Here is a 13,362-nt window from a genome sequence, read left to right as displayed (position 1 = left end):
CCCAGAGAATAGAGTATTGCTTCCCTCTATGCTTTAGTTAAGGAACATGGCAAAGAGAGTCACTTTGCACCCTTGATAACACAGTTCCAGTGGCTCAGCCTGCAGAATCTGGCCTTGAGGCAGGAGTAGGCAAGTCTGCTGAGGACTGGTTTTAAATCTAAATCCCAGACTTTGTACTTTTCTCTCCTGATGCTGGGAAAAGGCAGGCAATGGCAACCCTATCCTTCCTGTCTTTTTCAATGCGTCTTTTGTTTTTCATATAATAAAACCAGCCACTATGACAGCTCACCTGGCTCTGGTATTTTGGCAGAGACTGGAGGCGAGGAGGTGGACAGGGTCTTGATATGCAGTTCAAGCTGGCTCAGAGCTTAGGATATTCCTGCCTCAGCTTCCCAAGGGTTGGGATTAGAGATATGCCCATGGTTCATCTGGCTTTCTTAGCTCTGTGAATATTGTAATCCTGTCAGTGGGTATTGTAATAATCCAGGCAAACATTGCCACGCCCCTTGGGAACCTTGCAAAGCAATACCCTGGCTCTGTAGGCAAATGCAAAGGTCCCTTTAAGAGAAAAACTCGGCCCACTTCCTGTCTTTCTGTCTTTTCTCTGAGAGGGCAGCTGTCTGTTTGTCTGTCTGTCTATCTATCTACCTATCTATCTCTTTGTCTCTCTCTTCTCTCTTCCTTTCTCTTACTCCCTTACCTTCACCCAAAAACTTTCTACATAAGTCATACTCATAGGTCTCTGTCTCCCACCAGCCATCTGTCCCTCACCGTGTGGGACCGCTCACTAAAGGTTCCATTTTAAGCCACATTACACCAGGTCTGTCTGTCTTCAGAGAAGATTACCGGGTCACACTAAGCGGGTATCTTGTTCTATATTTCTCTACTTTTAATCTTTTGAGGAACCACGCTTACACATTCCCACCAATGATGGGAAAGGCATTCATGCCTCCACACCCTGACCAAATGTTTAATTTTTTGAGTTATCATAGTAGCCATCCTAATGTGCGTGAAGTAGAACCGCGTTGCAGTTTAGCTGTACCTTTCTCTAACAATGAACAACTCGTGCTTTTCCGAAGGCTTCCTGGCATTTGTGTGTCTTTTAAAGAGAAACGGCTGTTCAAGTCTTGTCCAGTTTTGAGTGGTGATGTTTGCTTTTCATTGTGGTTACGCTGGGCTCAGCTCTAACTATTCATTATGCCTGACCTATGGCTGCTTCTACAGGAACGAGGCAGAGACGAAGGGTGTGAAGGACACTATATTGCAGTCCACCCACAATATTAGCCTGTGTGGGAAGTGTTTGCAAGTCTGCTTTAAATCCAAGTATCCTGCAGTCTGGATTAATATTGCATTCTTTCTAGTTAACTTTTATTATACTTCTAACTTCCATTGCTTTTTTTCATCTTATTTAACTTTTATTTTTTTGAAGCTCTTTGCATGCTGGGTGAATGTTATACTACTGCCTTATAAACTAATGTTGTCTCCTTTCTAAATTTTATTTATTTCTAATGTTTAATGAACCTATAGGCTAACTAATTTTGATCTTACAAATTTCACAAATTTTGGGCATCTCTGGGCTTTGATATTACTAGTTTTTAAATTTATTTTATTGATACCAAGAGACCCAATCACTCTATGCAGCCCAAGCTGGCTTAGAATTCATTATGTAGACAAAACTGGCCTTAAACTCACAGATTCCCCTGCCTCTGCCTTGTGATTGCTAGGATGGAAGGCGTACACCATCACACATGACGCCATATTTTAATGGCTCGATTTATTTCACAATAACCCTCACAAGTTGCCTACAGTCCTGAGTTTCTTAATAGCAGCAGGTAACTTCTGACAGTTGGCATATGAACAATGTCCAGCAGGGACCTCCTCCAAATCCACTCCCTATTACAGGCAGTGCTGACCAAGGTCAGAATCCAGGGTCCAGCGGCTGACACAGGAACCTCTCCAGCAGATGCTCCTCCAATGAGTCCAGCTCCTTTGCGGATGAGCTGATACAAAATACCACGGCGCAGCTGATCACACACTGCTGGGCTGCAGTCGGCAAACTAGGCCTGCCCCATCTCAGACCATGCTTTTCCAAGGGCAGCTGGGGAGCCTCTTAAATCCTTGGATGGGGGAGACTCTGAATGTGGAAACTCTCTGCATCTCATACTATACCTCCCCAGGCTAATTCCCAGAGTGCTAAATGCTGCTGGCTGTATAGTTTGGCACAAGCATTGCTGAGCACAGTGCTTTACAATTTCCGAATTGCAAGAGTAATGACGGTGGGCTAGGCTCTTTAATACATATCAGAGATGAAAAACTCAACAGGACCTGCATCTTCCCCTTGATCAACTTACGATGGAGTTTGGTAAAATACCCCAGACACAAACTGCAAACAATGGGGAGTGTTCATGGGGAAACATCCTGAGAATAGGAGGAGAGGTGTCTAGTTTAGGGAAAGCTTCTGGGAGAAGGACACAAAAGGTGCTTAGCCTAGTGGAGCTCCCTCCCATCAGCCCAGAATCTCTGCACACTCCTGTAGAGGAGGCACAGGACTGCTGAATGAATGAGGAACCCCAGCACAGAAGCAGCACCCTCCTATAGGAATCCCAGGGTGGGCAACACAGAATTAATGACTGGAGCATCAAAAATGTAAGTGATCTTATACTTTGTGTGACCATCAAGATCTCTCTCTCCCTCTCTCCCTCTCTCCCTCCCCCTCTCTCTCACACACACATACACACATAAAACCACCTGTCCCTTCTACGGACACAGAACAATGACCACCCAAACAAGTCAACGCAGTTCTGAGAGCCACAGGCAACAGGACACAGAGCAAATGTGGTTCAGACTTTATTGGGGATCAGCCAGGGCAAGAAAAGTCCCATACTAGAGGACTAGGGTCTACAAATTAGTAGCCTGGTCTTTCTGACAATGCTGGCAGCCTCACACTGAGGGTGGGAACCTGCACATAGGCAGGACTGGTTTCTCTGGAAGAGCTGGGAAGTCACAGAGCCAAGTGCATCCCTTCATTAAGCTCAGCAAAGCTGAAGGCCAGTTGGATCAAGGACAAAGAAAAGGAAGGGAAGGAAGGGACTCTGAAGAAATGGGGAGATGGAGTTACAGAAGCTGACTTGGGAGAAGCTGAGTGGAAAAGGGGGGTTGCTAAGGCCTTTCAGAGGGGAAGAGAACGAAAGAAGGGAAGGAATGAGACCCAGATGTGCCCCAGGCAAAGGGCCAGCAAACAGCCATAGATCTCCTCCTGGCCCTGCTATTAAGGGGTTCTACTTGTTACCCCACTTGGCTTTCTTCAGATACATCGGCCTTGGAAGGAAGCGGCTAGACTTCATGTAGGCAGAGATCTTCTTCAGGGCCTGTGAGTGGGAAGGAGACAGCAGCAGAGTTCAGGTCTGTAGGCCCACGGGGTCAACCAGCTGCACCCCATGGGCTCCATTTGGGCCCAAGATTCAGAGCAGCACAGTCAGCCTCAGCCTTGAAAAGGAATTTCTTCAAATTCCTTTCCCTAGTGTCCTACCTCAAGAGGGACGGCAATGGAGAAACAGCACTAGACTGAGGGTTTGGTGTCCTCTAGACAGTACATTATGGGTTTGGAAAAACCACTCAATGATCCTGCTGATCATTTTTCAGGAGGGAACCTGAAGTCCAGAGAGGTAACGTAACTTGTTCCTATCCACACAGCCCTGTCACTGTCTGTACAGGCCTAGTCTTTTCTCACAGAGACACGCCTGCCTGCATTTGCACACGGGAGGAAGGGGTTGGCAGGGGAAAAGCAGTTCACAGAGCATGCCTGAGGAGCCTAAAATGAGCCCAGTTCTCACCCCATGACTCAACAAATCCTGGGTGGGAGTATCTAAGATGGAGGGAGGCCCACCAGGAAGAGCGGGGCAGGGTTCTGATCCATTCCCAGAGGGAAGACAGTCCAAATTTCTCCACCTGGTACCTGAGCCCAATATTACCATGCCCCAATCAAACGTATCTCTAGTTCTAACACAGGGACCATAACAAACTCAGTCCATCACTCTGTGTGAATTTTACCAAGAGTCAGTTCTCAGATAGCTAACTGCTGATCAGGGCAGAGCACCAGGCCTCAGGCAGCAGCTTTTAACTCTCCCTTCCCCCTTTCCCCATGGTGATGCCATCTCTTGCATAATCCCCAAAGCCATTCAACTTGGACCAAAACCAGAACTAAAGGGAACTAGCTGAGAAGGCACACCGTTCGATAGGAAGTGGGGAATGAAAACAGATTCCAGGCCTGGGAGGTGGGGGAGGGAGGGAGGGAAGGGGAAAGGGAGGGAGGGAGGGAGAAATAGAGGGGGAGGGAGGGAGGAAGGAAAGAGACCAAACCAACACCACACACGCATGCACGTTAAGCTAATGCTTTCAACTGTCTAATAAAGTAGATTTGGGGAGGCATCAAACACAGGGACCTGGATGCCACCCTCCTGTGAGGGCTGCGCTCAATCCGTGCTCCTTCTACAGCCTGAGTTCTCCATGGGTGCCCGGTGGGGGTGTGGGAAGTAGACAGCTCTGCAGGTCAGCTAGGAAGACTCACACAAGCCCTGGTCTTCGGGGCCTGGTAATTTTATCCACCTCATAGCAATCCTGTAGCGATACATCCGATCCTGTGCTGAGCATGGGTCCTCCCAGATATCCAGTGCTCAAGCAATGCTAACCACTCTTTTAATTTAAAAGATTAGAAAATCATCCTGGAAAGGTGGAAGGAAGAGGAAGCCGGATGAGAGAGTCACCTCAAAGCGGGCCTTGAAGTCCTTCAGGTTTGGGAAGGCATCCAGGCACTTGGGCTCAAACAGTTGTTGCTGGTCAAGGACATCATAAGCGAGGAAATCCACATAGGTGATCTGCAGGAAGCCAGAGTCAGTGGGATGGGGTCTCCTAGCCCGGGAAGAATGGCAACTCCTCCTCCCCACCAACCTCCCTCTCTTTACCTTGTCCCCTGCAAACCATGGCCGCTTTCCCAGGAACTCCGAGTAGAGCTTCATCTTCTCAGGGAGACCCTTTAAGTACTCAGACTTCTGTTTCTCCTGAGATGGTGTGGGGAAAGCAATGGACCATGTACCTGACACACTCTGGACTCAGCTCGTGCCATCAAAGAAGCAACATACTAAAAGAACTCAGGGGAGAAGGCAAAACTCTTCCTAGTGGATGGCGGAACAGTGGCTATTTGAGTACTTTTTATAAAGTGAAGGAATGTTTGATGTTGAAAGGAAGGACTGGCATGGACATTGTCCCTCTGGCCAACCTCCGAGCTGCCTCTTGGGAAGCAGTCCTGATTCCTGTGACTACTGAGGGCACAGTTCTGGAAGGAGAGACAGCTGAGCTCTGAGAGACGTCAGGGGACATGGTATATAGCACCCTCCCCCATTTTTTAATTTTAACTCATATTGTAGGAGCAGACAGATGACATGAATAGCTGGGACAGAAGGAGATGAAAAGGACTCTGAATACATACTCTAATGTCTAAAAACTGTATTTCTAGTTTGAGGAATCTAAACCGTATCCTAGGAGTGATAGAAACTGACTCAATGGTTGTTATTTGGCAAGATTCTGGAGTCATGAAGGCCACTTTGTTGCTGGGATACGTAAGTCCTTAGAGAATCAGTACCACTAGAGTCAAATGCTAAACTTGACCAATAAAGTCGTGAACATAGGACTTTAACTCCTAACCCTGTCTTCCCCATCCACTGGGCAACTCACAAACTCAGGGTTGTAGCAGACCATCACAAGCTGCATACGGGTGTCCATGACCTGGTTCTCCAAAATGTCAATACGAATCTTCTCCTCTTCTGTCTCCCCACCTGCAGCACACACAGCAGAGACTCTCGGCATCCCACCCCAGCCAAGCCCAGAGAGGTGACCACCAGGCGCCACCTTACAGCCAGCCCCACTCACACAGGTTGTGCTTGCGGGCGATGTAGCGCAGGATGGCGTTGCTCTGGGTGATCTTGTGTGACCCATCAATTAAGTAGGGCAGCTGGAAGGACAAGCAAAATGCTCAGAGGATCTGGGGGTCCTACACCCCTTCTCTGGTAAGGACAGACACGGGGGCTGGCACTCAGTGTGCCTGGCATGGAAAGCCCTCCACCAGCACAGTGCACCCTGAATGGAAGAGCTGGACACAGCCCATCACAGAAACACTGTGCAGTCTCCAGGATGGGAGCAGGAGAGCTGAATCTCTGATCCCAAAGCCCTCACCCAGGTGAGGAGATGAGGTGAGGACGCCATGCCCTCCCCAGACCTCCCCTTCCCTGCACCTACATTGGGAAAGTCCAGGCCCAGCTTGAACTTCTCACTCAGCCACTGGCTTTGGTCATAGTCAGGAGCTGTAGGGACAAGAGAATGTGAAAAGAGATCACCTTAGTTCCCACCCTCCTACAGGAACCTGAGCAGGGAGTCAGGCGACCCTCACCCCATGCCCTCAGATTCCCTTAGGCAGGGAATCTGCACCTCTCACACTTGAGTATCATATTCCAAGGTTACAGGAGCAATGTGTGTTTGGGACTGTGGGACTAGCATATCTAAGGTTTACAAAAGGTTTAGGTAAATGCTAAATCACAAATAGTGGAAAAGTCATAGCCCTGCATTGGAAGACGAAACTGCCTTCACAGGGGTTTCTTGAAGGTGTAGACTCTAGTGCTCGCTGGAAGAGGCCCACAGATTTGGGCAACAAGAGGTCAGGACCAGGGACTTTTGAGGGCCACCAATCAGAAGTTGGACAAGAGTCTAAGAGGGTGTCATTACCGTCCCCCATGGTGTATCTCTTCTCCTCATAGCTTGTCTCTGTGTATTCCAGGAGCAGGCGGATGGCGTGACACAACTAGGAGACATGGTTCATCAGAGAGGCACTGGGACCTCTTACACACGCGCACACGCACACACACACACACACACACACACACACACACGCATGCACGCACACACACACACACCAGGGAAGGGAGAGGGAGAGAGAGAGACTAATCTCAAACATCTAGAGCTCTGAGAAGCACAGGCTGAATCCAGCAAGGCCCAGACCAGCTCCCCACTACTCCCCACATTCCCACCCCGCGTCCCCATCGCACTCTAATGTCTAATGTCAGACCCCTCTCTCTCACCCCACGGATATCCCAGTAACCCAGTGTCATGGGCATGATGCTGGTGCTGTCTGGCTTCAGCGGAGCTATGTAAACTGTGATTGTACCCTGTTGCACAAAGAGAAAAGCAGCAGGACTAGCAGTGAGCCCCGCCCTCCCTTCGTGGCCCCGCCCCCTGCTTCTCAGCCCATTCCCGCCCCTGTTAGGATAGGCTCTCCTCAAGGTCTTCCAACCCCTAAAGCCAGATGCTTGGCTCGGCAGGCCCTGACCCTGCCTGCGCTGTGCCACCACCTCCTACTCCCCCTGCCTATCCCCCCCCCCCCCGCCCAAGCTGCCAGTGCCCCTGGAGAAAGGCCAGATGTTGGAAATGCCATGATTTCTTCTTCTTTCCCCTCCTCTTATCACTCTGCCTGTTGCTAGCCCAAAAGTTTAGTCCTGTCCCTGGAACTGCGAGACCTTGGTCAATTTGCAAAACAAACAAGGAATGGTATTTGCTCCTTTAGGAGGACAATAAAATGGACCTACCTAAGGACAAAGGGCAGACAGACTATCAAGTGGTTTCGGTGTTTAGTGTCTTAGCTGTGTTTGCAACTCTGGACACTAAGGGCATGGTGAATCTGAGAGGTCCCGCGCAGCCACAGAGGTCATTAGGCTGCCATTTCTTCACTCTGGCCACCAAAGTGGCCGATGGGAAGTGCAAGGCTCACAGCTGGAGTATGCTATGATAGGAGGGCCTGTGTTTCAAGGGAACAGACACCTCTCCTGTTTCCAAGGGACAACAGGATGCTGTCCAGAGGGCATCCTTGGAGAAGTCTACACAAGACACAGGGAACCCAAGGCTAGATCTTCAGTTATCAGGGTCCCTGACCCATATGTGTCTGGTATGGGAGGGAGGCTCAAAGGAGCTTTTCAAGTCACCCTGTGATATGGGCCTTGAGGTACAACCTCCAAAAGGACAATGACGAGGGATGTCCTTCTGTATGCTGGGGATATGCTTCTCTTAATGGTTGATGAATAAAGCTGTTTTGACCAATAGGCAGGCAGGATGTAGCCAGACAGGAAATATAGGTGGGGATATCAGACTAGGAGAATGCTGGGAAGGGGAAGACAGAGAGTAAGTCTCCAGGGAGATGCCATGTAGCTGCCGAGGGAGCAAGAGATCTGGGCATCACCGGTAAGCCAAGACCATGTGGAGATGCACAGATTAATAGAAATGGGTTAATAATTAAGAGAGAACTATCCAATAAGAAGCCTGAGCCATTGCCAAACCGTCTATAATTAATATAAGCCTCTGTGTGCTTATTTGGGACTAAACAGCTGCAGGACTGGGTGGGACAGAAACTCCTGTCTAAAGGACAATGTCCTGTCAAGAACACTGTCCCTCCCACCTGGGAGCCCACTTTCCTGAAGGCAAGATTGTTTCAAGATCAAGAGGTTTGGGATAAATTGAACTTTAGTTGACTTTGCCCAGTTAAAGGAAATGGCAAGACAGAATGCATATCAGAAAATGGTATCCTAGACCCTGCAAATCAAAGGGCGAAGCTGTTGCTCTGCAGAAAGTACATTTGGAGAATTAACACCAGTTAGGACTTCAGGGTAAGGTGTAAGCATTCCTGGGACAGGTAAAAGCTATCTCAGCGCTAAGGGCAGAGAAACTGCATACTCTGAGGGTCTTTGTGAAGCTCAGAGATCAGAAATCATGTCATGGGGCTAGCTGGATACAGTACTGTGGGGAATCCTCCCAACTGAGGTCACTAAACTGCAGCTGAGCTATAGAAGGAGCCTAATGCCCCAGAGTAAATTCCCACATAGCTTTCCCTAGACCACTGTCCACTGCAAGGCACAGGTACATGTGCACACACATATGCATGGGTCTCTGAACCACTGTTAACTATCCATGTGCTGGATAGTTTACATCAACTTGGCAAAAGCTAGAGTTGTCTGAGAAGAGGGATCCACACTGTAGTGATTCAGGGAACATGAGGCCCACCATCCCATTTCCATACTCTCAGAAGAGTAGAGAGAAGGCAAGGGAGGAGGAGCCATGCTGGCCAAGGCCTCCTCTGGAAATTTATTCACAGTCTCTGAAATGTCACTCATCTAAACTCAGAAAATCCATAATACAAAACAAAAATCTAACAATAAGAAAATAAAATTTCATTCATAAGATACTGACAAACTGGAATTCAGTAAATTTCCCACATACTTCAGATATTAAGAATAAAGCAAAATAGGGCCGGAGAGATGGCTCAGTACTTAGGAGCATTGCCTGCTCTTCCAAAGGTCTGAAGTTCAATTCCCAGCAACCACATGGTGGCTCACAACCATCTGTAATGAGATCTGGTGCCCTTTTCTGGCCTGCAGGCATACATGCAGGCAGAACACTGTATACATAATAAATAAATGAATCTATATAATAAAAAAGAAGAAGAAAGCAAAACAAAAGTTTCCAGAAGCAGAAAAGTAACAAAACCTGATAGAAAACAAGAAACATTTCTAAGAATGAAAACAGGGAAACTTAAAAAAAATTTTAGTTATTTATTTTTATTTTATGTGTAGGTGTTTGCCTGTATGGATATCTGTACCCCATATGTGTGAAGTGCCCTCAGTGTCCAGAAGAGGGCATCAGATTCTCTGGACCTGAAGTTACAGATGACTATGAGCCTGTATGTGGATGCTAGGAACTGAACCCCAATCTTCTGGAGGAGCAGCCAGTGCTCTTTGAAGGGACTCTGGCCAGTTTGAGTGTGACAAGTATGGCTCTGGCAGGCCTTGTCCTTCTCCCTGATTCTCTTTTCTTCACACACACACACACAAAACCATTAGACTACCTTCCTAAAAGCTAGCCACCAAAGTCTACTCCCTTCATTTGGCCACTTCCTCCTCCTGAGACTACCAAGGTCCAGCTATCAAAGTATTGTAGTCCAGCAATTAAAGACCCCTTTGGCTCACCTAATTAACATGCTCAATTAAAATTAAATACCTCATTCTGACACAGGTTTCCCCCTATACCTTTATAAATTGACTTTTTCCTATGGGCCACGCCTGTCTCCTATCTATCCCACTCTGGGACAACTATCCCTGCCCCCTCCCCTTGTTCCCTTCTCCTTCTCCCTCATCTCTGTCTCCTTTATTTGTCTTGTATTTCCTGCCCTCTGTCCCTCTGGGGCAAATCTCCTTTGTGTTGAGAACTTGGTCTGGGGGTCCTGAACCAATTCTTTTCTTTTCACTCTTAATGGCTGAGTTACCTCTCCATCTACAAAACAGAAAATGTTACCAATATGCTCTTAAAGGGATAGCTGGGTTTCTAAAAATATGGGTTTCCAGAAACCTAAACACACAACTTTAGGGAAGGTCATCTGACCTGTCCATGTCCATTCTCAGCAAGCCCTGGAGATTCTTCCTGGATGTATCCTTCACACACCAAGGCTGCAGCATAGCCAAAGACTCTAACTGCAGCTAGTTAGGAGTCTAATTTGAATAAACAGACTGTGAAGTGACTCTCAAATTATACCCCTTCTCTGTGTACTTCTTAATAACATAGAATTTAGCAGTGTAGTCTAGAGATCCATTTGTCTCGTCATTCCTTCCCAGATTTGTTCTTCACTGTCTAAAAGCACAAAAATATCAGGCTTTAGTCATTTCATTAGACTTCAGTCTCTTGTGAAGATTCCCATGTCCATGTAGATTAAATGAAATGCCTATATTACTTGGATTTCCTAGATCCAACCAACCATCCCAGATGAGACTTGCCCTCTGACCCTTTGATACCCAACATAAAACAAAAACAAAAAGTTAAGTTTCCCCCTTGTATTACACCCCAAGAGTTTAGTTTTATGAACAAAGAGAATGCCTTGTCCAAATTCTTCCTGAGTGCACAAGGGTTCACACATGTATCTTCAACCAGCTGAGAGTCTGGGAACTCAGTGTCCTGCCATGCCAAACCTGAGGAGCCTGGGCAAAAGGCGTTTTCTCACCCGCTGTTGCCTAGCCAGTGCCGTCAACCCCTCTCCCCCATCACCTGCCCAGTGTCACAGGTGAGCCGGTCTGTGACTGGAAGCTACTGCATTTTTGAAGGAAACTGAATGGTATCATGCATGCAGGCAAACGCCACCTCTAATCTCCTGTGGCAAAAAGGGTCTTTTACTGTTTCAGTCAGTCCCCAAGAGTTTGGGTCCTAGCTGTGACACTCTCTATCTACTTGAGGAATAGTTCTGGCTTCCTAATCAGTTTCTGCTGACACAGCCCTGTTTACAACCGGCTTCTGCCGGCTTTATCTTGGATTCTCTTGCACACTGGCAATTTTTCTTTGTATTTAATGCTTGCTCCAGACTTGCTGCAGATGCTTCAAATGTAATGAAATTTTATCAGCATAATATTGTGCAGTGTGGCATGGAGCTGACTCTCCTCTCCCCTGCCCTTTGCCCTGAGAAGGGGTGGGGGAGGCATCTCCAGGTGGTTTTCTCAGACAAATCTTACCATGTTTTAAATTTTATTTTAAGAACACATCTTATAGTGCCTCAGTATTTCTGTCTCCTAAAAACACATCATAAACTCCTTTCTCAATGAATTCACTCAGGCTTAAGAGAGGAAAAAAATGTTTTGACTGTTTGAAATTGTTCATGTGGCTCTTAGGGCATGACTGTCCCTTCTTCCATGGGTTTCTTTTGAATTCCTGCTTATCTCGCTGTTTTTACTTCCATCCTCTGAGGGGTTACACAGTGTGTTGAGACTTTGTGTACAGAGGGTCAATCAGAATAGGGCCAGAAAATATGGCCGGACAAAAATGTGGGTAACAGCTCTTTTTTTGTTTGTTTTGTTTGTTTCTTTCAGGTGGCATGTGAGATCTGTTACTGAGCATGATTTGGTAGGGTACTGGAGAGCACTGTGGAACCCTCAGGAATGCGAGCCTCACCACTTGTCCAGGGGACCACAGCTGGAGATACATTTGCCGGCACAGCCATCAGGAATTAGCTGCTTCTCAGCCACACTGTCTTCAAGGTCATCGGCATTAAACTTGAAGTCCCACATCTCTGAGATGTGGATCTTCTGGTGGCCAGGGAGCTTGAACTTGGCTCCATGAAGAGCCTCAATCACATGTACCTTATTCTGCAGCTTGCTATGAATGGACATGATGACGTGGCCCGTGTGAACCCTGGCCACTGTGTCCTGAGGCTTTCCAAAGGCACCATACGTACCTACCTGTCTGGAGCCTAGGCTGGGGACAGTATTGAGATCAGACACTTGGATAACTGCCAGAAAATTGTCTCCAAGGTTCCCGTAGGGCAGCCCACATAGGCAGCAGGCTGCATACACTACCAAGGAGGCTGCTGTTTGCAACCATGGGGAGCGGGACCTGGTTGGCTTAATTAGCTGCAAGTGGGGAACAAGGCTTATGTGCAATGAGGAAACCGTTTCGTCTTTCACCTTGTATCACAAGTCCTTTGAGTTTTGACGGAGAGCATCGTTTCCCCACTGGAGAGCTTGATTCTTTTGAGCCTTTAAAATATTTCTTCTTTAAAAAAATTTGTTTTCCTTTTTCAAGATAAACCCAGGACCTGGATGTGCTAGGCAAGTGCTCTACCAGCCAGAATTCCAACTCCATCTCATTCTTATTTGTTGGGGTCTCACATGTAAATAGTGGTTACAGTTTAAGCACGCCTCTGGTTTAAAAGTTTGCTTCATTTTTAGAACATGACAACAACTTTCATTTTTTCCCTCTGGAGCTGAAATGAACTATAGACTCAAGAGAGAAACCAATTAGTGTCTGGGGATATATCTCAATATGAGAGAACATACTTGTGTCTGGGGATATATCTCAATGTGAGAGAACATACCTATGTCTGGAGATATGTCTCAATGAGAGATAACATACCTATGTCTGGAGATATATCTCAATATGAGAGAACATACCAATGTCTGGAGATATATCTCAATATGAGAGAACATACTTATATCTAGGGATATATCTCAATATGAGACAACATACATATGTCTGGGGATATATCTCAATATGAGAGAACATGCCTACATGGATAAGTTCCTAGGTTCAATCCCTAGCACCCCCCCAATCCACTTGTCAAGACAGTTAAAAGACAAACCATTAGTGCATTTGTAGTAGTCAGTTTTCCAATACTGTAGCAAAAACACCCAAGGTAATCAATGGAAGGTGTATTTTGGGTTCAGTTTGGAATGTCCACAGTCCACCACTTTGGGGCTTGCAGCAAGGCGGTCCATCACAATAGGAGTATGTGGC

The 13,362-nt window shown here is 47.1% G+C and overlaps 1 protein-coding gene and 1 pseudogene across 1 annotated transcript; both read right to left on the bottom strand.

The window, feature by feature from the left end:
• Nucleotides 1–2,834: 2,834 nt before the first annotated feature.
• Nucleotides 2,835–7,253, bottom strand: LOC101827684 (glutathione S-transferase Mu 2). The gene is made up of 8 exons (XM_005076613.4): nucleotides 7,128–7,253; nucleotides 6,775–6,850; nucleotides 6,292–6,356; nucleotides 5,926–6,007; nucleotides 5,731–5,831; nucleotides 4,962–5,057; nucleotides 4,764–4,874; nucleotides 2,835–3,368 (listed from the first exon to the last, which is right to left on the bottom strand). The coding sequence occupies exons 1-8, from the start codon at nucleotides 7,161–7,163 to the stop codon at nucleotides 3,279–3,281; spliced, it is 657 nt and encodes a 218-aa protein (XP_005076670.1). The 5' UTR covers nucleotides 7,164–7,253; the 3' UTR covers nucleotides 2,835–3,278.
• Nucleotides 7,254–12,367: 5,114 nt separating this feature from the next.
• On the bottom strand, nucleotides 12,368–12,485 carry LOC121142498 (annotated as a pseudogene).
• Between the last annotated feature and the right edge of the window lie 877 nt (nucleotides 12,486–13,362).

This window comes from Mesocricetus auratus, unplaced genomic scaffold, assembly GCF_017639785.1.
Source record: "Mesocricetus auratus isolate SY011 unplaced genomic scaffold, BCM_Maur_2.0 Super-Scaffold_100009, whole genome shotgun sequence".
Taxonomy (NCBI): Eukaryota; Metazoa; Chordata; class Mammalia; order Rodentia; family Cricetidae; genus Mesocricetus; species Mesocricetus auratus.
The sequence above is the reverse complement of the archived record's forward strand: the minus strand, read 5'-3'. Positions and strand labels throughout refer to the sequence as shown.